This window comes from Pseudochaenichthys georgianus, chromosome 14 (genome assembly GCF_902827115.2).
Source record: "Pseudochaenichthys georgianus chromosome 14, fPseGeo1.2, whole genome shotgun sequence".
Lineage (NCBI taxonomy): Eukaryota > Metazoa > Chordata > Actinopteri > Perciformes > Channichthyidae > Pseudochaenichthys > Pseudochaenichthys georgianus.
In genome coordinates, this window is record NC_047516.1 from 21,019,315 (window position 1) to 21,043,971 (window position 24,657).

At 42.7% G+C, this 24,657-nt stretch overlaps 2 protein-coding genes across 2 annotated transcripts; both read right to left on the reverse strand.

Annotated features, from left to right (window-relative positions):
* Positions 1–5,997: 5,997 nt before the first annotated feature.
* bach1b (BTB and CNC homology 1, basic leucine zipper transcription factor 1 b) lies at positions 5,998–13,147 on the reverse strand. Its single transcript, XM_034099490.2, has 5 exons — positions 12,087–13,147; positions 11,755–11,997; positions 9,561–10,982; positions 8,442–8,648; positions 5,998–8,338 (listed from the first exon to the last, which is right to left on the reverse strand). Exons 2-5 carry the CDS (start codon positions 11,995–11,997, stop codon positions 8,000–8,002), a joined length of 2,211 nt encoding a protein of 736 aa, XP_033955381.1. The 5' UTR covers positions 12,087–13,147; the 3' UTR covers positions 5,998–7,999.
* Positions 13,148–13,250: 103 nt separating this feature from the next.
* Positions 13,251–23,733, reverse strand: map3k7cl (map3k7 C-terminal like). Its single transcript, XM_034099492.2, has 5 exons — positions 23,410–23,733; positions 22,318–22,399; positions 19,809–19,867; positions 18,314–18,429; positions 13,251–14,147 (listed from the first exon to the last, which is right to left on the reverse strand). Exons 2-5 carry the CDS (start codon positions 22,391–22,393, stop codon positions 13,967–13,969), a joined length of 432 nt encoding a protein of 143 aa, XP_033955383.1. The 5' UTR covers positions 22,394–22,399; positions 23,410–23,733; the 3' UTR covers positions 13,251–13,966.
* Positions 23,734–24,657: the final 924 nt, after the last annotated feature.

Below are 24,657 nucleotides of genomic sequence, written 5' to 3' on the forward strand. Positions count from 1 at the left end.
CACATGGTGTTTGCTTTACTGTATTTTGGACTAATGGCAGTTAAAAGGTTGGAGAAGAGAGCTTGTCACTCTAAGGTTGGAGACTATTAATCACATTGAACTTGTAAAATTGCACTGAAAAATATAACTTGAATCTATATATTTCATATCAGTTCTTCTGTGAAATTCTAGTTGTTTTCGGTGTTATTATCACTACAGACGATGTAATCACCATATCTCAATATAATAATGTTACGGCTGCTGCTTCTGCCTGCTCGGTAACCTGTCTGGGATTGTCTGCAGCTGTGTGTGTGTGATTATGTAAATGAGCTGTGTGGATGCCCCAACGTCATTGGCTGTCATCTCCTGGTCCACTTCCGAGGACACTGATTGGAGCACGCCGGGCCCGACGTTCTCCAATACCTGTGCAAGCCCAGCGCACACCTGCTGGAGAGTACTACAACGCCTGGGAACAATTATCACTCAGGAGGCTCTGCTGCGATCAGACGCCTCATACCTTTTGCGCTTGTGTCATGGACACTACAGACTGTGTTTGGTGTGACCTATGTGTTTAGTGACGAGTGTCAACGTATGTGCTTAATGTCGAGTGGTCGAGTGACAATTGATGTGCTTAGTGACGAGAGATGTGCTTAGTGATGAGTGTGGATATATGTGTTTAGCGTAGGGTGCTTAGTTTCCCTCCTTCAGCTGTGTTTTCTTACAGCTTCCTTTCTTTAGACTGTACCACTTTGACGGTGAGGGTTATTTAGGTTATTAGCTATATTTCTTTGTATTTAACCCTTCTCTTGCGTTTCGGGTCAAAAGTGACCGAATGACTTTTATTTTAATCATAAATATTGTGTTTTTCATCCAATTGCCTCAATACCTTATGTTATCCTCCACACTAGGCCTCTGAACATATACACTTGATGATCACCACTTCCATTGCATTTTGAGTGATTTATTCAACAGTGAAACACCCTTGATGTTTTCGGTCTGATTTGACCGCCATAGAAAATGAATGGGTATGAGTGTATTATGTTCATCCTGCAGATGGAAAACATCTTTCCACACACACACACACACACACACACACACACACACACACACACACACACACACACACACACACACACACACACACACACACACACACACACACACACACACACACACACACACACACACACACACACACACACACACACACACACACACACACACACACACACACACACACGTTATGGGAACCTCTCCCTTTCTCACGCTGTATGATGCAATGTATCATACCTTCTCACAGGTGCGAGCTCTGTGCCCCTCGAGAAACACAAACCCCTCACTTTATTGCGCTAAATGCGCCTCCCTTACTGGCTCTCAAGCAGTTATATTTGTGCCTTGCTCACATTTGACTCATTGACACCGATTAGGCTATTTTCTCTACTAGGGGCTCTGGACACATTTTTGAACCAGATGAAGAGGAGATTGAGGAAGATGTCTCAGAAATGGAAGACAACAGCGATCCAGACTATGAGCCTACAACAGACCAGGAAGAGGCACCTGAGGGAGAGGCCCCTGAGGGAGAGGCCCCCGAGGGAGAGGCCCCCGAGGGAAAGGCCCCTGAGATAGAAGCCCCTGAGGGAGAGGAGGGAGAGGCCCCCGAGGGAAAGGCCCCTGAGATAGAAGCCCCTGAGGGAGAGGAGGGAGAGGCCCCTGAGATAGAAGCCCCTGAGGGAGAGGAGGGAGAGGCCCCTGAGATAGAAGCCCCAGAGGGAGAGGAGGGAGAGGCCCCTGAGATAGAAGCCCCTGAGGGAGAGGCCCCTGAGGGAGAGGAGGAAGAGCCCCCTGAGATAGAAGCTCCTGAGGGAGAGGCCCCTGAGGGAGAGGCCCCTGAGATAGAAGCCCCTGAGATAGAAGCCCCTGAGGGAGAGGCCCCTGAGATAGAAGCCTCAGAGGGAGAGGAGGGAGAGGCCCCTGAGATAGAAGCCCCTGAGGGAGAGGCCCCTGAGGGAGAGGAGGGAGAGGCCCCTGAGATAGAAGCCCCTGAGGGAGAGGCCCCTGAGGGAGGGGCCCCTGAGATAGAAGCCCCTGAGATAGAAGCCCCTGAGGGAGAGGCCCCTGAGGGAGAGGCCCCTGGGGGAGAGGGCGGAGAGGCCCCTGAGATAGAAGCCACTGAGGGAGAGGCCCCTGAGGGAGAGGCCCCCGAGGGAGAGGCCCCCGAGGGAAAGGCCCCTGAGATAGAAGCCCCTGAGGGAGAGGAGGGAGAGGCCCCCGAGGGAAAGGCCCCTGAGATAGAAGCCCCTGAGGGAGAGGAGGGAGAGGCCCCTGAGATAGAAGCCCCTGAGGGAGAGGAGGGAGAGGCCCCTGAGATAGAAGCCCCAGAGGGAGAGGAGGGAGAGGCCCCTGAGATAGAAGCCCCTGAGGGAGAGGCCCCTGAGGGAGAGGAGGAAGAGCCCCCTGAGATAGAAGCTCCTGAGGGAGAGGCCCCTGAGGGAGAGGCCCCTGAGATAGAAGCCCCTGAGATAGAAGCCCCTGAGGGAGAGGCCCCTGAGATAGAAGCCTCAGAGGGAGAGGAGGGAGAGGCCCCTGAGATAGAAGCCCCTGAGGGAGAGGCCCCTGAGGGAGAGGAGGGAGAGGCCCCTGAGATAGAAGCCCCTGAGGGAGAGGCCCCTGAGGGAGGGGCCCCTGAGATAGAAGCCCCTGAGATAGAAGCCCCTGAGGGAGAGGCCCCTGAGGGAGAGGCCCCTGGGGGAGAGGGCGGAGAGGCCCCTGAGATAGAAGCCACTGAGGGAGAGGCCCCTGAGGGAGAGGAGGGAGAGGCCCCTGAGGGAGAGGAGGGAGAGGCCCCTGAGGGAGAGGCCCCTGAGATAGAAGCCCCTGAGGGAGAGGCCCCTGAGGGAGAGGCCCCTGAGATAGAAGCCCCTGAGGTAGAAGCCCCTGAGGGAGAGGCCCCTGAGGGAGAGGGCGGAGAGGCCCCTGAGATAGAAGCCACTGAGGGAGAGGCCCCTGAGGGATAGGAGCCTGAGGTGACATTCCACAATTTTGCATTGCCAACTATGTGCGTGAAACACCGGCTTGCTTGTATCAAATCAATACATCCCATACATCTTTGGAACGGGAAGAATCTCAGCTACAACACTAACTAAAGCATTTCCATCTCCAATAAACACAGCCTACATGGCAAGCATTTTTATAATATACAGTAATGTAATATAAGCACTATCTTTTAACTTAATGCCAAAAATAATATGAAATTCACCCCTGGTGTCCTTCTGTCTGTCATCCCTTGATTCTACTTGCTTTGACTGTTCAAATGAGATGTCAACTATCAAAATTGTATAAGGGGTTCGAGAGATATTACTGTGCAAAACACACCGGTCAATTTTGACCGAAAATAGCATGGGAAGGGGGGTATGACCTAACGCAAGAGAAGGGTTAAGTAGGCTCCTTGTTTTAGAGTCCTCCTTTTGTTTAGGTTGGTTATCAACCTGTGCCCTTTTGGCCCTTTTGTTTGTTCAGGCGGCACGCCTTCCATTTTGTTACACCCTGTTCTGTAATAAAACTACTTATAATTATTACCAATTACATACTGGTGTGTGTTGCATTCCTCTTCCCCTAGTTGGGACGTAACAAATAAATATAACAGTTCAAAGGAAAAAAGGCAAACATATCATATTGAATTGTTGCCCATTGCCAGCTCTACAACCTATTTTAGAGCCTTATGATCACTGCAGTAAAGCTGCTAAGAGATAGGGGTGTGTGCGTGCGCGCGTGCGTTTTCGGGCTGATCAAGGGCTCTCAGGTCCTCATTAGGAAGCCCCATGACTGCGTGGATTACTCTCTGCCTGAGGGATTAGATTTGGTTGTCCGCTCTTGGCTCACATTAAAGACATCACCACCAACAACCCATTAACTGATCTAAAAATGCTCTAAAAAACAAGATCACCCCATACTTCATAATGTTGATCAAGTTGTGTCAGTGGGTTTCAATGTTTTAGAATGTTAATTACGTTTCAAAAGATGTAATTAAAACAACACTTCAATTAAAACTTCTCATTTCAATTTGGGACAATCTTCTGCCAGTTTTGGTCTGTTAACTCTTCCTATGAAAACAACTGGCACAGATTTAACAGTTCATTACTGTGATTACGAGCCCAACATATTGTGCTCCCTTATAGAGCTCAGGCTCTGCCAGAGAACCACCTACAGAAAAACGCCCACATTTTCTCTGGGAGGGAGAGACGGCGAGAAAATGAGAGACAGAGACGGAGAGTGATGAGGAAGAAGCAGGTAGCAAGAAATAAAATGAGATGGAAGAAAAAGCAATAATTCCATCTTCCAATACTTAAATCTGCATGCAGTTGAACAGAAGCAAACTTATTAGATTGGTCAGTTTTGAATGCCTTTCAAATATTTTCCAGAGGGAATTGACTTATATCAGATCAGATGACTCTCTATTAGATCAAAACACAATCAGCCAAGACATCGAGACCAACAGTCATCTGGAAAATAACAGAATACAAGCAGCAGTAACTCAACATGATAGAACAGAAATCATCTGATCTGATCAAGATTCCTCACCATCAGAAATTGCTCATCTGGTGCCATCTGTTGACACATTAGTAACACCGCAGGCATATTATTCACTTCAAGTTTCTGATGCTGATTGATTCGAAACAACCTTCCCTTTTCCTTTTCTGTTGACATTTATTTGCTAATAATAATAATACATTTAATTTATATAGCGCTTCTCATCTGCCAAGACAAATCTCGAAGTGCTTCACAACAAGGGATACTGATACACTTTGAGAGATTAAACAAATAATAGTAATAATAATTAAAAAAAAAAAAAAAATTAAAGTCGGAGATAGCGATAAAAATGGCAGTACTCCAGGTGTACCATGCTCAAAGTTTATTGGCAGGCCTGCCGAAAGAAGAGGGTCTTAAGGCCGGTTTTGAAGACCTCGGTGGAAGGGGCAGATCTCAGCTGATCTGGGAGGGAGTTCCAGAGGCGCGGGGCGAATGAGCAGAAGGCTCGGCTAACCTCTCCTTTATTTGTTTTAGTATATCTACTGAAAGCTTGGCTAACAAGATGCATGGCCTCAGGACATGGTGACAAGGTCCTGTCAAATGCAGGACAACACCAATTTCTCTGCCCAAAAATAATATATCAAAAAATAAATCATTTCAATGACTTCGATGCCCATGACCCCATGGCGGAAGGACGGCTGCTGTAATAGTGACCTTTGAATGAAGTTCAAATGATAAACAATTCCTAAGTTTCCTCATTTATACAGGAAAAACACAACTATGAACACTGAGGGCTTTAGCAGTGGAAACACATGCAGCCATGAGTGAAGTGCAGCCACTTGAGGATGACTGGTTTAAACTTAATTACAGCGTGTGAACTCATGCTTTCCCAAGCTAATGACCTCCTCCATTGGGCTGTTTTTGTCATTTTAAAGCCCTGGGACCTCAGCGACCCTCGGTTCCCACTGCCCAGTGCCATAATCCATTAGGCAAAGTTAACCTGCGTGACCTTTACCCCCTTGGGTTATACTTTCATTCTCTCCTTATGATAAGTTCATAATAGCCTCTGAAAAAGACCAACATTGCTGTGTATTACAGATCTTAGTACAGTTTCGTAATCATCTGAGGAGTATTACGTTATGTTTGCTCCCATAAAAGAAAATTGAGAGATGAAATAACAGTCCCTCTATAATTAAAATAGCCTCCAGGGAGAGACAGAGGGAAAGAGGGGGAGTGAAGAAAGAGGGAGAAAAAAAGAGAAACTTAAAAGTAATAAAGATGAAACTAAGCTAAGTGGAGAAACATGAAAGTGAAGTATTACATCATAAATACATCTGTCCAGGTTGAAAGATGAGTCCTGCGAGGACCTTGGAGCTCAGCTATTCATCACTCACTCTGAACACTGACAGATTCTACATCTCATTAACCTTGCTGATGGTTTTCAATTACACTGCATCTTCACAAGTTGGGCAGGCATGATAACAAACACCATTAACTGGTTATTTTTCTGTTTTATTGTTGATTGGTTTTGTTTCACTTTTGTTTATAAAAATCCTTTTAGATATATACAGTCCTTTTTGTGCTTTTAAAATAAATGAACAGTCTTAACAATCTTTTGACTGTAGCAGTACTGCCACTAGAGGGCAATAAGCACCAGCGTTATCATGGAACAAAACATTCTTTTGTTGAGGACATTTAACAGCGTCAAACCCAACTGTCCTCAAAAATATAATGTTGTTAGTCAGAATTTCCTCACATACCCTTTATGTAATTGTTGTATTGCTGTATTAGTTCACATTAGACACAAATCATTTTGAGGCTAGATGCACTGAGTGTGATCAAGAGTACAAAAATAAACATATGCACATATAATACAGTGAAATTAGATCATGAGGAAGTGGTGAAGCTGGTTTGCTGTAAATAATCCTGAGTGTCAATATCTACTAAGCGGGGAGAAAATACTAGGTCAAACGTTATAGCAGAAACGCTGAGTAATGCATGGAATGCAAAACAAAAATAAATAATTGTGCTTTGAGACACAAAATATAAACGTAAAATTGACCTTGAGAGTTATTTCAAAATGGTTGTTACACACAATCCTGCCGCAATTCAGGACAAACTGTAAATGTGGGAAGAATGATGGGAATGATTTTCATTAGACAGAGTGAAGCAGCTTTTCTCCTGAAAGTGTTTTTTTGTTCGTATTTAAAAGTTCTGCTAAGATGCACTTTCTTTCGACAGCACTTTAAACACATGTAAGCACATTAGGAGGTTTGTTTTAGTGAGTCCATGCTGTGAGCAACCTAAAAGAGCCATGTCACTGCGGTTGCACAACCACAATGACAGTTGTCTGGTTTGTGTGCAAAATCTTGTTGTGTGGTGCTCTCTCCACGGAGAGGGCCTAACCCACACTGTGTGCAAGAGGTATTGTTGCTGAGTTTTCCTTTTAACACCTGAGAGCCTGTATAAAACACTTTAGAGTTTTAAGAAAGGAAATGAATTATGTATAAGGATGAAGTGCAATTTCCTGAGATATGAAGCAATGAAGCCCACTATAAATATAGAGACCATTGTTTCCTTTCATTATGATTAACATTGTGTGTCTTAGTGCTAAAATGTTAACATTCTCAACTTGCACCCTGGCTGGGTTTATTTGTGAGCAGGTACCGATCAGCTTTCACCTGAAAACCAAGTCTGATAAGCGGTTTGCCAAGGGTGAAACATTTGCTCTGCAGGTAATCAGACTTATCATTGGTGTCAAAGTCAAATGAATAGTTTTGGACACCTGGAATGCATTCCTGACCTCGCAATTAAAGGTGGGGTAGGTACGTTTCAGAAACCGGCTCGAGATACACTTTTTGTTATATTCCATGGAATGCTCTTAACATCCCGACAGCAATGAATATCTGAAGTGCTTTGACAAAAAATCCATAAAAAAATGTCATCTGTGGAAGCCGTAATACTGTAAAAAGTACAACCAATCCGTTTAGATTGCCGCCCTGTCTGTCAGCCTTCCATCTCGTGCACGCACAAATGTATCTCGTGCCCTCATTGGGCGTGCCGTCATTGGGCGTGCATTGCAGCAGTACGTCAATGACTCGCCAGCAACAGGCGGCCACTTTCACCAGTCTGCTGACGTCATGTGCGCGTTCGTGTGTGTTGGAGGAGGTGCTCTGTAAGGAAGTCTGAAGGAAGGGGCGCATTCTTTTCGGCTGTGTACTTTCAAATTGTAGTGCACTCGAGCCGGTTTCTGAAACGTACCTACCCCACCTTTAAACACTTCTGTTTTCAATTTTTAAAAAAAGGGTAGCAGGAGTTAATTAAAATGTTTGTTGATTGCAACCACTCAATATAAATGTATCAAAAGTATGCCACTGCTTTATAAAAACAGCCTGTCCTCAGTCCACAGTCTGCAGTCAAGTCTTTAGATTGGTAGAGAATCATTGAATCGTTAGTTTGACATCATAATCAACCCTATTGGTTTTTGCTGTATCTAAAGCGAATGATGATCCTCTCTGGTGAGTGTATCCTTTCTGGAGCTGGAAGCCTCATCAGACGCCATATACTCATCATGGCCAACCAGACAATCTGACCGTACAGCGTGAGGCTGGAGGAGCAGCCCAGGCTGTGAGAAGAGAGCGTCCATGTGAGTAGAGAGAGAGGACACAGGGCAGTCCGGGGAGCTGTATTTGGCCAACACCTGGAGCTGCTCCGGCTGCAGGTTGGCTTCGCTGCAGACCCTCTGGCATAATGCAGAGACATTGTGACACGCTTTGGACTTCATCTGGCTCAGGTGGCTCTTCTCCGTCATCAGTGTCTCCCTCTCTGTCTTCTGTGACACACACAAGCAGCACATGCAATCTAAATTAATACACAAGAAGCGGATTGGAAAGTAACCGCAGATTTAAAGAGAAGGTTTTTCGTTTTTGTTTTACCAGTTTGTTGATTTCACACTGCAGATTATATATGCAGTCTACTTTCCTCTTGCGGCAACGCTGAGCGGCGAGGCGGTTTTTGCTGCGGCGTCTCATATCGTGGACAAACTCCAGCTGTTCTCGGGTAAAGACCTGTTGCTTCAGCAGCTGCTGGAAGTCATTTCTGCTCAGATCAACAATCCACTCAACAGAGAATGGCAACTGCACCTGAGGACACGCAAACAGGAAATAAAGGTTTCACAAGAGAGTGTGTGAAAGATGGAGCAAAATCAATCCTATATTGCATGATGTCACACGTTAGAAGACATGGGACTGTGGTACACACACCCAGCAGCAGGGTTGTAGAAACAGCTTTGATTTGGTTGTATTGACATCAGACGGCCTAATTATCATTGTCAACATGAAATCTTAGGAAATCATCCTTTGAATTAAAATACTATGAATACAAATATGTAATGATCAAACAGATGCATGGAGCTGTTATCGCTCAAAAGAAGGGAATTAATATAGAGTTAAAATACAGTCATGTTAATTTTTTACCAAGATGTTAATCATTTACTCGGAGATAACTTTTATAGGCAGAGGTTGGGTGCTGGGTTATTGCTTCTGGACAATGTGTGACAGGAAATGTACACTCGCTGGCATATTGGAGCAGTACCAATCATGTAGTGTTTTATCTAGAGTAAATAAAAGCTCGGTTTCTCCTGTGAAGTGACCTCAGCTTTGTTCAACCTCTCTGTACAGAAACACGAGTTTCCTCAAACCTGTCCTTTGTGCGTGTCCATTGTCAACTCAACGGGCTGAGCTGTCAATTTCATGAATTGGACTCTGAGCTAATTATGCACACCGTCGCAACAAACACAAGTAAACACACACACACACACATCATTAACTTGGTGAATAATTAACTTGGCACTTAAGTGATTCTGCTTTCTGTCCAAGCAAACATAGTGAATGTATCTACATGTGGGGTGAGCTTGCTGACGTTTACTGACACAGACTATTTTCAGCACATGACCTTCCCAGTTAGGTGTCAGCAGGAAGCATATATACATATATCAAAGAACAGAGCAGATCTGTAGACAAAAGGCAGACTGGATTCATGGTTTAACCGCTCACCTGTCTGGCCCGCTCTCTTGCGTAGGCCTCGCTGTCTCCTTCTGTCTCCGTCTCCCACTCTCCATCCTCCCCCGAGTTGAAGGATGACACACCTGACTGAGAGCCCCCCTCGCACTCAGACAGCTCTGCTCCCTTCCATCCACACCGGCCTTGCTCCAGATCCTGGAAAAAGGGACAGCTGGTGCTTGTGGAGCTGATGTTGTGGCACTTACTCCACTCTAAAGACTTGCTCTGTGCCTGTCCGCTCCCTGTATCGGAGGAACTTCCTGCATCAGGCTCCACGTCGGACCCCAGCCTCCTCGCCAGGTGCTCGGCCATCTCTCTTTCCTCTGTGCTCCTTTCTCTGGCATTATCTACTGACAGGGTCACGCTCTCCATGCTGCCTCTGTCTTGCCAGCCCAAATCTATCTCATCGTCTGCCATTTTTACCTCAGCTTCAACCTGTTCCTCTGCCTTATGGGTAATGGATACTGGCGGCGGTGCACCAGAGTTATTTGTTTTCTTGCCCTCTGTAATGTCCACGACAAACCCCTGTGACAGAGTGATTGCAGGGGCTTCAACAAAGGTCTTCAGGGGGCAATGCTTCAATATAAACCCTGATGACCTCTCGCCCAGCGATGTGCTTGACCCTGAAGAGACTTCCTTGACAGTGGATCTGTCTGAAGAGCTGATCTCTTCCCCCACATTCATCTCTCTCTCCTTCTTAATCCATTTGCGTTGCCTTTCATGTGTGTCTTTCTCAATCACATCAACCTCCCCGACATTCTCTGTTTTCTTGTCATTTTTCCATGGCTCATGAGCCCCTCCTTCGCTCTGTGTGGTGGAATTTGAGGTGGAAATATGAGGGAATTCAACATCAGCTTCTTTTTTGCTCTTAGCACTGCTGGAGGGGGGCGAGCAGGAGACGTCCCAGTTGTCCCTGGTAACTGTTGCAGGATTGTTCAGACTTTTATCTGTGACACAACTTTCCTTACAACAAGCTAGCTGGAACTTGCGATACTTTGGACATTGCGTATATTCAATGTTGGTCCCTTCAGCTTCAGGTGGAAGAGTGCTTGCTTTGTTCAGACTTCCCATTGTGTTGTTCACTGATTTGTTACAGTGCCAAGCCACTTCCTGCTTACATAGTGAGTCATCAACTGGTTCTACTTCTTTCTCATTCAACAAAACGCTGTCAGAGTCAATGTCTTCCTTTAACAATTGTCTCTTACATATCTTCTTGCAACAGGTCTTTCTCGGGACAGGGGCAGAGTCATTGCTGGAGAAGAACTTGGGGAGGAGGAAATCAAAGCATGACTCGTCTAGGTCTCTGAAACCAAGAAAGGAAGCTGAATTGCGTATTTCTAAGACATTGTTTTTCCCGAAGAGAAGTTTGGATGTGTAGGCAAATTTCAGCAAAGGTTCAAAGCCAGAAACTGTCACCTGTGAAAGAGGACACGCAATATAAATGAGCATTATCTTTCTCAAGGATAGCAATACATAATTCTATAATGTGTTCTGTCAGAAGGCAACAATATGCCAGTAAGCCAGGGAAATAAAGCTTCTCCGACCAGAACTATTTGGTGAAATAAGGCCACGGATTGTAAGATTTTACTGACACAACAACCAATAAACAATAATCTATTTTCTATCTTTTTTCAGTGGTTTTTGCATTTACCAAGAAGCTGACTACCAGTGTATTAAAGAATTGTGCAAATGTAAATTCAATTTTTGAAAGAAACACTGTACTTGTGGAATAATAGAAAACACTGAAAAATCTAATTAAAATAGCGTTGTTAAATATCTAAGCCAGCGGTTTCCTCTTGCAGATCACATTGATAGAACACTTTTCTGCTTCTTTTTATTTGTATCTTAGTTGTTTTTCTTTCCAACTTTAGTATCATTGCTTAAAACCCACTGGGAATATATATTGTACTTAAATATCTCTGCAGGAAACCACTAAGAACCACAATAATTGTATTGAAAACTGCAGTCAGTCAAGTGTGTGTCATAGTAGTATTTACACTAAACAGCATACTAAAATGTCACAGGTTAAACAAATCAAGTCAGCCTATTTACCATCAACACTATTGAAGAAGTGAACCATTCATCCTACTTCTCACTTCACATTCACACAGGGGTGTGTTTGGCAGCACGGCTTGTGTGTGTTTCACTTTCTCTACGTTACTGTATGTGTCTTGAGGTGTCCTCTCACCTCTTGTGGCAGACTGATGACAGCTCCATGCTGTGTGAGGGAGGAAATCCTGTGTGCGAAGTACTCGCTACAGGAAGCGAGCACTGAGCGGTGGGCTCTCAAACTGTGGCCCTCCACCACCACGGTAACATCACACAACGTGTCCCGGCGACGCTGCTCGTCCAGGCGGCTCAGCACATGGGAGGAATGCACCGAAGACTCAAATGTAAACACAGACGACCGTGGAGCAGCCATCACAGACATCTATATGTGCACACAAACACACACTGTTACAGTTAACCATTTCCCCTTATTTGGGATACATAAAAGGTAAAAAAAAAAAACATACCAACCTTTCAATGCTGCCTTTATATATCCAGCGTTCTTACAGAAGTGTGAAAGAACGTCCCATCTTCTGAGCACACATGGTTATTTCTAAATGGAATCCCGTCAGACCGGGCTACGCTTCTCAGAAAGTCTTATCACAACTCTGCTACAAACTAAAAACCGAGCTTGACTCAGTCATATGGCCTGTGTGTGAGTATGTGGGAGGGAGGGGGAGAAAGAGGGAGTGTGTGCTTGTGTGTGTAGGCTATGTCGCAACAACTCTGGGTGGAACAGAGCAAGCGCTGACTCATGCACTCCTGCTGATATGGGATGAGCAAGCAGTTTTCCGTCCGTACCAATCGCACCCTTAGATCTGTCTGGGAAAATAACGGGCTTTTCCCTGATAAGCCATTTATAGATTTACCAGGCAGATAATTCAGAGTAAGGGTTTGGAATTATAAACCAAGTGTTTAAACACAATTTAGTCTTTTGTCCAATTTAGTCTTTTGTCCAGAGTAAGTGTGGACTAACTCGACTTATTTCAGACGATGCATTTTGTGAACAGATGGTGCGATAACTGAAAATGATCTTTTGCAAGAACAAGGAGGCAATTATAGGCTACTAGTCTAAAAGGAAACATGTCTCAGTACTTCTCATATTATGCTGTTCTTCTAGGCAGCAGCAATCTTTCCAAGAGATCACTTCAAGTCTCCGTCATGTGTTTTTGTGTATATGAGTCTGCCTTCCTTGCAGAAGTCAAATAAATGAACAGCTGTAAAAGAGTAACACAGTATTTGTCCTCATTTCATTCTTAGATTTATTTTGTAGGCTTTTGTGCAAGAAACTGTAAAAGGTCGGGTCATGATTATTAGAGGCAGAAAAATCGTGTAATGATTACGAGTTCTCTGCGTACACCTTCAAAGCCAGGATTCCTGGCATTGAAAGTAAAAAATAAAGTGGACTAATCATCACCACAAAGCATTGTTGCCAATGTCACATGACTCAAAGGAGGAAGAAGGACAGCTACCAGAGTCAAACCAGCCAATCTGGCGACTGTTTCATAATTCCACAATGAGCTAATCTCCTCGTGAAAAAAAAACTAGTTCCCTTTTCCATGTAAGCACTGCAACATGGACGCAAAGCAGACACCAAACACAACAGCGCTGGAAATGAAACTAAGGAACTGATGCTGGTGTTAAAATAAAATTCACTTTAATAATGGACGCAGGCAATAATCAACGTTTAATCTTATTGTATAATACCCAGGTGGATGAGACACGCTACTTCAATCAAATGTACAATTCTTACAGTGTTGTGTCACCCTTCTTCTTCTACTGTTCCTCACAAAAGGCTATTATTTCCCGGTCCCTGGCGCTTTTAAACCACTCGTCTCATATCCTTTTTATCACAACAGGAACTTGACGGGCAATTGTCTAGGTGGAAGAGAGGGAGCAGGGGGGGGGGGGGGGGGACAATCCTCAAAATACAACATTTGGACCACATCATACCACCTCATGCTACCTCCACAGACCCCAGGTAACAGATCTGAGTCTCCACAGGACCTGAGACAGATCTCTGATGATCTGGTCACATTCACAGCAGCTGAGTATGAATATATACTGTGAGGTATTTGCAATGACGACCAGGAAGGTTCTGCAAGATCACATAATAACACAATCCAGAAAAGTGGCCTTGTGTCATAGCTTGATAGAATCACTACAACAGCAGATGATGACATCTCAAACAAAGGACTCACGAATAACCACGGCACCTTTCTGTGTAATTATCTGAACCACTGACTGTATTTGTGTTGAATGAGCACTCGCTGAGCCTTTATTTCTGCCTGGTTTCCTGCCTGGCGTCAGCTGGATGTTGGGAGGCCTCAGGTTCTGCGGGAGGTCAGAGGTCACGAGGAGTCCTGCCTCGTCTGATTGGGTAAGCAGAGCCTCTCCAGCTGCTGAGCGCACTCGTTGTGGACAGTCATCAGTGTGCGGTTCTCCTCTGTTAGACGCAGAAACTCCTCCTCTAGACGGGCAATCTCCATGGCAACCTTCTCATCCTCCACCAGCTCTGCCAGCAACTGACGCCTAAATAGAGTGGGATAAAAACATTGACAGAGGGTGCACATTGCTCTTTTTCTAAGTATTTCTCCAAATTATATCATTCATTTTCTGAATAATAATTTCTTAATTCTCTATTTTCTTCCTGATTAATCTTATTTTCAGTTGTGAAAACCTGGACCCAGCATACACTTGACTGCATGCAGACAAATACCCTGAACAGGTTCCTAGATCAGATAAAAGGCAGATTTGCAGATTAAGCTTACATTTATATCTATGAGCGATTCATATTCTTGAGCTGTTTTGTTTCTTAAAGGTGGGGTAGGTAAGTTTGAGAAACCGGCTCGAGATCGCTAGAATTTGAAAATACACAACCGGAGAAAATCTGCCACTTCCTTATAGAGCCCCTCCTCCAACACACACGAACGCGCACATGACCAATGAGGGCACGAGATAAGTTTGTGCCCCGATGGAAGGCTGACAGGCAGGTAGGCCATCCAATCCGTTTAGCCGGCCCGGCTAAACGGATTGGATGTACTTTTTACAGTATTACGGGCGGCTTCTACAGATGACATTTTTTTATGGATTTTTTGTCAAAGCACTTAAGATATTCATTGCTATCGGAATGTTAAGAGCATTCCATGGAATATAACAAAAAGTGTATCTCGAGCCGGTTTCTGAAACTTACCTACCCCACCTTTAAATGTGGGAGGAAACCAGAGAAACTCAAAATAAAGATGGAAACAATGCAAACTTACAGAAAAGGCTGAGCTTCAGAAATACAAACATTGTTACTGGGCAACAATGCTAACCACTCTGCAATAAGTTAATCATACATTTGGCTAATATTCAAGAGGCAAAAGGCAAATTTTTGTTATGTATAAGAGTTCTTACAAACCCATATTACAAACATATTGGCTAGTGATGCACAGCTACAGTGTAGAGCCTTTTATATGAAAGACAATTTCAACAAAAGGTCAAAGATCTCAGTAAATAAAACGAAAATCTCTGTCTGGATTTTTTCCCCCCAGATCAACAGAATTGTTGATGTCCTGTACCGTAAATCCACTATGCCTTAGCACATGAAGGTGCATGACAAAATAAATAACGTAAACCACATTTTTTGGAATCAAATCCAGCTTTGGTTTAGGCAGGATGACCTGACTTTGCCTGGCAGTGATTTCACACTCTTGGAAGAGAACAGTGTTTGGACTTTGAGAGGCATTGTGAGCACACAGACATGTATATGTATGTGTACGGCCTCAAGCCAGAACGTGTGTGAATGTCAGGGTTGTATTACGGCTGGTAAGTGCCAAGTCACACAAAAGCAGCATTACCTAAGGGGGAAATTATTCTTTATTCTACAATGCAGGCTGTCTGTAGAGCTTTCATGACTGAACAGGTTTTCATTTGCTGAAGGGGTTCAATGTTAGATGATTGAATGGCGCAAACCATACTTTTTTTTAACCAAATGTACACACATATATGATACATATAAATATAGGTAAAACATTTTTCCAACTCTGTTTCAAAATACTAATTGATTTTGACATTTTGTATAGGCTTCGCCATAATATGAATTAATTTGATTGTGACAGGGTTTTTTTGTGAAGTGTTTTGTGTTATTATCGCTACTATTTTGTTTAAATAATATGGATCACAAATAATTCCTTCAAATATTATGTTAGTTTAAATTTACTGGATGGACTTTTAATTTGTAATCATCCTTTTCACATACCTATAACACCTATTTTAGTATTTTCATTTCCTGATGTAAAAAGCAATAATACAAATAGACAGTTCAGCGGAAGCTATGAAATATGATATGACTCATCACCTTATCTTTCTATCTCTTCTCACTCTCCGTCTATGTTCAGTTGTTACACCCTCTAAGACTGGTAATATCATCCTTTTTGAAAAGCATAACTTCATCTATTTTTGTAATACTTTGTGACAAACACCTAAAACACAAAGAGAAGGCTTTTAGTCACGGTCCTTTACAATTTTACAATCGTATATGATTTCATTTTATAGAGGGATTAAATAATTGTATTAATCTGCAATTAAAGTTAAGCTTTTTCAAACCACAGCGTTTTCCAAAGCAAGCGACACACAGTGTGATTTACAGTCAATGATCAGGGAATCCGATGCATTACATTTTTGCTGCGTTTCTGTTTTCTTTTCAGGAGCAAGTTGAAACGTACACGTGCATGTGCATATGTTTCCTGTTGTGTGTAAGTTTGTTTTACAGAGAGAGGCTAAGAAAAGAGGAAAGATCCTTCTTAGCTCAGAAAAGAGGAATTAAATCTGATGTAAATAATACCGATTGTTTTTCCTATTTAACGAGCAACTAATACACCATCATATGTGCTAATGTTGTCTCTTCTGTGTACCAAAGTTGTGAATACCTGAACAAAATGTGCTTCGAAACAACATAACAGACACCACCCAGTTAAACTTATGAACAAGTATGACATCATTTCAAATCTTCTAATATGGACACCAATGTTTTGAAGCAATATTATGATTTCATAATTATTTTACAATTGCGAAAGAGTTTGCATCATGATGGTTCCTGTGATCTTATCTACTATTGGCCTGCCAATGTTTGAATCATTGTTTTTGTACACACAGAAAAGGGGTTTTTCTGAAGCAAATGAATTTGTCTCATGTAAACAAACGTCAAAAACAGTATGGGCTGGTTTGATATTACTGACCAAAAGGTCACTGAGTGAATTTTGGAAAATCCCTCCGCAGGTGTTAGAATGTTGTTCCTGTTGTAATTTCTGCAACACTTCACTGTATGTCCGAGACTAACCTGAGTTTCTGCATGTAATCATATGGCAAGTCACAAAAACGTCCATTGTATAAAGTATGTCCGTCAATGGTTGATGACCTTAGCAGAAAATGTGAAAATATCCACACACAATAATCTGAGCAATAAATTATCAACAACAGAGAAATATTGTACTTGTAGTAATGGCGTAAAAGCACAATCTGTGTAGTGCCTTCCCTTCTGCCTAGTTGTGAATCATTTCACTTGAGGTGTGAATCTAACTTGGCGTGTGTACGTGTCAGTGGAAGTTGGCATGAGCGACAGCGTTAAAAGAGAGAACCAAGAGTTTGTACTGGCCTGACTCATCATGTTCTTATCTCAACTCAAGGCTACACTCATCCCATCAGAGTCTGCCAGCTGTTCTCTATTTAGGAGCTGCCAAGTGGCGTAGGTTGTGTGTGTGTGTGTGTGTGTGTGTGTGTGTGTGTGTGTGTGTGTGTGTGTGTGTGTGTGTGTGTGTGTGTGTGTGTGTGTGTGTGTGCGTGTGCGTGCGTGTGCGTGTGTGTGTGTGTGTGTGTGTGTGTGGGGGGGGGTGGGCGTGTGTGTGTGTGTGTGTAGCGGTGGTGGTGGGGCAGCAGCAATGGCCTTGAAAATCCCCCTACTAAGATCCCCCCACAGCTGCTGAGGGCACAGGGGACAGTGTGCGCTGTGTGTGTGTAGTACTCCCCTGTGTGTGTGTGGTGTGTGTAGTACTCCCCTGTGTGTGTGTGTGTGTGTGTGTGTGTGTGTGTGTGTGTGTGTGTGTGTGTGTGTGTGTGTGTGTGTGTGTGTGTGTGTGTGTGTGTGTGTGTGTGTGTGTGTGTGTGTGTGTGTGTGTGTGTGTGTGTGTGTGTGTGTGTGTGTGTGTGTGTGTGTGTGTGTGTGTGTGTGTGTGTGTGTGTGCGTGCGCGGGCATACACACCACACAGGTGCATACAAAAATACAGCAGATATTCACACTTCAAGGTGGTCTCTGATTTAACGTTATTACAAAAATAAAGAAATATCCCTTAAAATGAAGTTGTACAGAACTAACTGTTCACATATAATCTTAAGGTAGTACTCTCAGGAGTTAATATGCTAAAGTCTGTATGAAAGCTATTAACATGTGCCACCTGGTGGACATTTGGAACAAAAAGTGATTGTTTTATTTTTATAGTAAAGATGGCCTCAGTGGGAATTAACTACTAAAATCATTAGTTGTCCTCGAGTCAATGTTAATATGAATGAAAATGTTATTAGTTATGTATTTTCTTCTGGTCCCAACAGTGCAGCCTTACATGATTTGCCCAAACATTTACACATGCTTCCGTTGCATTACAACACCCCCTGTTTTGTGTTGTGTTTTTCCAATAATAGATATTTTATAGGGACTCACTTGCGATCCTCAATGGCAGCAATCTCGTGTTTGACCTGGTGGAACTCTCTGGCCATCCTGCAGTGTTCCTTGTGCACCTGGACGCTCTCTCTCAAAGACACACAGGGGGGTACTGGCTGCAGGGGGGCAGGGTGAGGCGGATCAGAAAGACAAACAAAACAGATTATGATTTAACACACATTATTTCACACAATCAGTAATATGTCAAAACGTTTCCAACCACTTTCCAACTTCTAAAGAAATTAAAATGTTACTGACGTTATTAATTATTACAATTTATGCTACTTGGCGGTATAATGGCTAATTCCTTTACTTTAATGACCCTCTGACCACAGAACCCCAATATCAACATTTTCATGTACTTTGATTTGGATTCGATTTATTTCGCATGTGTAAAACAATAATACAAACATTTAAAATGAGAATTATTATACAATACAAAATTAAGCAGTGTCAAATTAATATACAAAAATATTACTGATTCTGATTCTGATGATGTATTAACAAATAATCGACTTAATTATACATCCGAAAAGGGGTGGGAAGAAGTTTGCACTTATTTAATCCCACCCCTTCTCCCAAAAACTAAATTACTAACATATATATTTTTTTTGTATTAAAGAAATACATTTGTTATTCAAAAACAAACAAACAAAACAAAAACATAAAACAACAACCAAATAAACAAACAAATAAGCAGATAAATAAAAAGACAAACACATACATACTGTAACAGAGGTAAATGATATTCAAGAACATGTTTTTTTTAAACTTTGATTTAATAAAGTATCTCCTTACATTATAAAAATGAGACCTGAACTGACTGGTCTCCATACTGCTTGTATGAGATGAACAAATGCTTTATGTCACAAACTTAAAGGCCTTACAGTAGACCACCCTATGGCCCAATGCTAGTGAGCCGCTATAAGCCTGTGGTAGAGTGTATAAAAGCTATTATTCATTGGCCTGTTACTACTGTTCTCATTTGATACTTTAAACCAGCTTTATGTAACCCTGGCACTGGCACACGCTGAAGGATAATTCAATGACAACACTAATAGCAGCTTTAGTGCACACAGTCAAGACACTGATTTACAGGGTTGATAAAATTAACTCAGGCTTCTCTTGATGTAGCCAACAGATTCAGAGTCTACCATTAACAGAATAGTAGGGCCATTGTAGTTAAAATACAAAATAAATATTGAGAGCCGAGAGGAAGGAATTATTCCGAGGAAAGAAAATCTACTTAGACTTTATATTTAAACTTAGATTAAAGTGGGACATCATGAGGAAAAAACTTGATGTAAAAAAAATCTATCAATTATTCTGAAAGCTTTCTCGTACAATCGTGACACTAACTTCCTGACCAGTAGTGTATATTACACATACAGTATACTAATAATAATACATTTTATTTCTATAGCGCTTTTCTTGAACCCAAAGACGCTTTACATTTGGGAGGGAGGGTAGACAAACAAATAGTATTACTGTATACCTGTAGTCGCTGTTCAAGGTCTGGGAAAGTCTGAGGGATGTCCGCCACATCTTTTACATCTATTAAAACAGAAGACGTTATTCAGACATGAATAATTAGGAACATGTGCTGAGTTATCAAATAGTAGTGTTATTATATATTTTTGAATTATTGGCTTATTATTATTATTATTCATGCATTACAATGTAAGGGACATTTGGATATTGGTTGAGTTTGGGCTAAATATTTCATATAGTGTTGAGTACATGACAAGAAGTAGAAGACAATAGGTTTAGTTTTATTTACTGATTCTTCCCAGAATGATTTCCTTCATTCTCTCCCAGCACTATATTAAAATCAGCCTGCAGATATATGAAACTTGTGGGAGAGAGATTATCTTGTCAAATGTTTGGCATGAATCATGTGGTGATACAGTACCAGTGCAAGCAGAAATTGCTTTGAACATATTGGAAGCATTGCAGGAAGCTATTACATTAGGAATGTACTACAAAATAATGTTGCAATCATGGGCTACATATTCAAAGTAAACACACGAGTAAAAGTCAAAGAAGTAAGACAAACACTAACAACCATGCTAATCTTGATGGACAATGACAATTACGTATTTCCTTTAATGAATAGGGTTTCTTTTAGCATTGCAAGTTGATTTGTATAGGATGCTAAAAGTCTAAATGTGTATATGTTTCTATTTCGTTTAGTATTGCTTGCTGCATGTTGTTGATGTACAGCCAAGTGACTTGTCCGATGAGCAGTTGCTTAAATGCCTTTCCCCGCTGTAGGAGCCTCTTATACGACATCACAGAATAGCAACATGCTGCTACGCTTATAAATGAGCCATGTCCTCATCAGTAAGGAGCTGACACACTGAATGACATGCAGAGTAAGAACACAAACAGACCAACAGTGGGCAGAAAGAACAGACAGGCCGGATGTATGGACGGAGAGGGATTCAGACAGGCAGCCAGACAGACAGAAACAGATAGGTTGTCTGCACCAGCCAGTAATGTCCCCCAGGAATTGTGGAACACATGTGGAGAATCCTGGGATGATGCAACCTTCTAAAAGCAGAGGTATCAGTGGGCCAGGCTGCAGCCACGGGGCCAATTATGATGTGGAATAAATACAGTTCTCATGCTTCGGATTGACACAGTGGTTATAACTATGCCTGGCATGAAGTCACGAAAGCCCCAGACGATGATCCCTAGATGGAGCACAGGTCCCCTGCCGAGGAACACGAGTTCAAAGAGGGAACGACATGATCGTCTTGGGAATATCTCACATTTGATTTTGGAGGGTCGGGTTGTGCCTGAGCAGCTCTGGATGGTTTAACTAAATTAAAACAAGGCACGTAAGCATGTTACTAAGTCGTCGCTGGATAGGTATTTGATCCTCAAGAAAAAGGATAGAGAAAAAAACCATATAAGGTAAAGGGAAACTAAATCTGAATCTACCGATGTAAATCAAAAAGCAAGCTATTAACAGCATTAAGAAATATGCAAATGTAACTCAGTAAGATACAGTACATGTTGCCATGAGAAAATGACAAGCAGAATGTCAATGAGTTCAATGAATCATTGCTCAGAGTGGGATTTGAGTGTAGTTCCGGCTACAGCCCTTCATCTCACTTCCTAAGAGAAAGACAAGGGGGATCAGAGATGGGCGGAGTAGGACTGGAAGTGTTAACTGCTTATAAATATAGGCCAGTGTTCTAAAAGCTGAACAGTGAATCAGGCAGCAGGACACTGTTCGTATTAGAGGGAAACCTGACTCTGCCATTTCATAGGAGCAGCTGCTGTCCCAGTGCCCGGCCCACTCGAGTAAAACATCCTGAAAGACACCTTGTCCCAGGACAGACCGCTGAGTTCTGATTGGAAATGATAGAATGAAGTAATCATGGTCACATAAAAGGTTGTGCAATCGCTTGCGTGGTGCAAGTGCACAGCTGCTCACATGCATGTGTGGTTGGTTTTTAATATGCAGGGGTCCTACAGAAATAGAGGGAGCACCTGTCTCAGCTGCAGCGTAGAAGAATGAACACAGTTAAAGGGATAGGGTGTGAGGGAGGAGGGGGTGGGGGTGTGAGGGGCAGATTGCGCCTGGTCTGTTTTGGTAGGAGGAATGCCGTGCATGTGTTCCACACATACTGGAAATGCAGTGAGAGTAGAGCTCCAAGCAATGCAGGTGTTACATTATCTAATAGGTTTAACTAAACTCAAATAAATGTGTTAGTGTCTTTTTTGAGGATGCTGGAAACCCAGGTGTGTGTGTGTGTGTGTGTGTGTGTGTGTGTGTGTGTGTGTGTGTGTGTGTGTGTGTGTGTGTGTGTGTGTGTGTGTGTGTGTGTGTGTGTGTGTGTGTGTGTGTGTGTGTGTGTGTGTGTGTGTGTGTGTGTGTGTGTGTGTGTGTGTGTGTGTGTGTGTGTGTGTGTGTGTGTGTGTGTGTGTGTGTGTGTGTGTGTGTGTGTGTGTGTGTGTGTGTGTGTGCACAGTTAGTTGGTGAGTGTGTTTACCTGATGTGTCTTCGAGGCTGAAGGCGATTCTAACTTCAGATTTATCAGGAGACACTCTTCTGGTTGAGGTGATCATTTATCCCTTCACGGGCCCAAGCACAAAACACAGCTGTTAGGGCGAGGATCTCATGAAAGAGAGGTGATGATGTAATAATGAAACGATCACTCGATCAACTGGAAACTGACAGACCTATAATTCATTTAACACATTTAATAAAAAATACAGTTTCAAGATTCCTAAATGTGGGGTTTTCTTGCCTTGCTGTTTTATATAACTGTACATGTGTGGGGTTTAAACAATTGCTAGGTCAGAATAATCTAAAGGTGCTACCGACATTTCTGGGAAACTGTAAGTGGCATTTATTGTTACTTTTATAACAAAAGATAAACCAGTGGTTAAAGTGGTAATTGTATATGTAGTTTATGTGTTTATGTGGTGTCCTATCTGAAATGGAAGGGTAAGTATAGTTTTTTTCATCCCAATATTGTGACTTCAACTCAACTCAACTAAACAGTGAACTCAGCAGGTGTTGTGTTTATTAAATGAAAGCCTGTTCTGATAAACCATGTGATTAATCCACACCTAGGAAAGTATGGGGCTTTATACACACACACACACACACACACACACACACACACACACACACACACACACACACACACACACACACACACACACACACACACACACACACACACACACACACACACACAGACACTCACACACACACCACCAGTTTCATCATCCATTTAAAGTTGCAGTGGGATTAAATCATTAGAGAGCTTTGACAGACTGGCTCTGAGGTCTGGATTGTGCCCCCTCTGTAAGGGTAAGGGCTTTTTATATCCGGGGGCATTTGCCTACTTTAACCCTGGTAAATCCTGTCACACATAACATGCCTCCCTGACTTTCTACACTATACATTGTTTTAATGTATCTCTGAAAGGTCAAATGTGACAGAACAGGCAGAATGGAATAGCATAATAGTGCATATATTTTAAGCATTGTTCCACATAATGATGAAGACTACTTTATCCCATACATATGGAGTATTTCCAGCATGCACTGGAAATGCAACAGGTCATTATTACCTGAAGCAGCAGCAGGAGCCGACCAATGAAATTCCTTATAAAAAAGTTAGAAATCAGATGGCGGTGTACGTCCTCAATATTGATTCACCGTCTGCTGATGTCTCTTCAGAAAAAACACAAGTCGTACATCAGCATGGCACAACTATCTCTCCAAAAGTTGACCTCAACGTCCCTCGGGAGACAAACACGATATTCTTTGGTATTCAGAAGTTCTTCACCATAATAAACGCGTCTCAAGTCTGCGCGTGGACATGGGCATGACATCCACGGAGTGCAGCCACGCGGCGCAGCGCAACACAACAGGGCGCAGGCGGGGGAGGAATGTCTGCTGTCCCCCTGTGGCGGCATGGGTCCAATTAAATGTCTCGGATGACATGACTTTAGCTCGCAAAAATGCCCATAGCTGCAGCACTGTTTTGAGTGACACGGTCATGCCGCTGGGATGGTCTTGAGCTTTGTAATAGCTTTGCAATGAGACAGTTGCTCAGAATGAACATATCGTGCTATAAAAGCTCTGGCGGAAGAAAATAGAGCAAGAGTGTTTTTCTTTTGGGGGGAGGGATGGTCTTGGCAATGAAGTGCAAGTCCACCTTTACGCAGGTGATAGGCCTATACTTTGTTTATATTTACGAGTTCCTTGCAATATAAAGCTACATCAAAAATAAATTGTTTGACTTAAAGGCAAGGGGCGCTACTCGGAATTTTCACAAATGGTCACTTTACTAAATGTGGCTCTGTGGGAGCTTTCTTAAGTCTATGAAAACATAACCCCGATGATGTCATTATTCAACAAAAAAGAAAATATCAACCTTCTGTTTTTAGATAGACATATGGTGCTTTCCAATACCAATACTATTTCGTGTCCCATGTTACTTTATATGTCAAATTCAGTATGCCAAATGCTGATTTAGTTCTGGGTGTATTGCTTTTACATGATATTGATTCGTTTTTCAATGTAATCCAAACATAACACTTGAGATATGGGCTTCACAATGTACCCTTCATCTGGTTTGTTTATAGGCTGAACGTGCATGACAAGCATTCACAATAGGCCAAACACATCATAATACTCACCTGACCTTAAGCCTTTGAGTATGGCTCAAAAAAGAGAAACAATTCAGTCCTGTAGTTTTCTCACATTGTTCGGTCTCAGGGTTTCCTCATATTCTGATTAAGTGCAATTTTCTGAAGTGTTATATGAGGCCAGTTCACCTACACACCACCAGATGAGAGCATTGCCCCTGAATT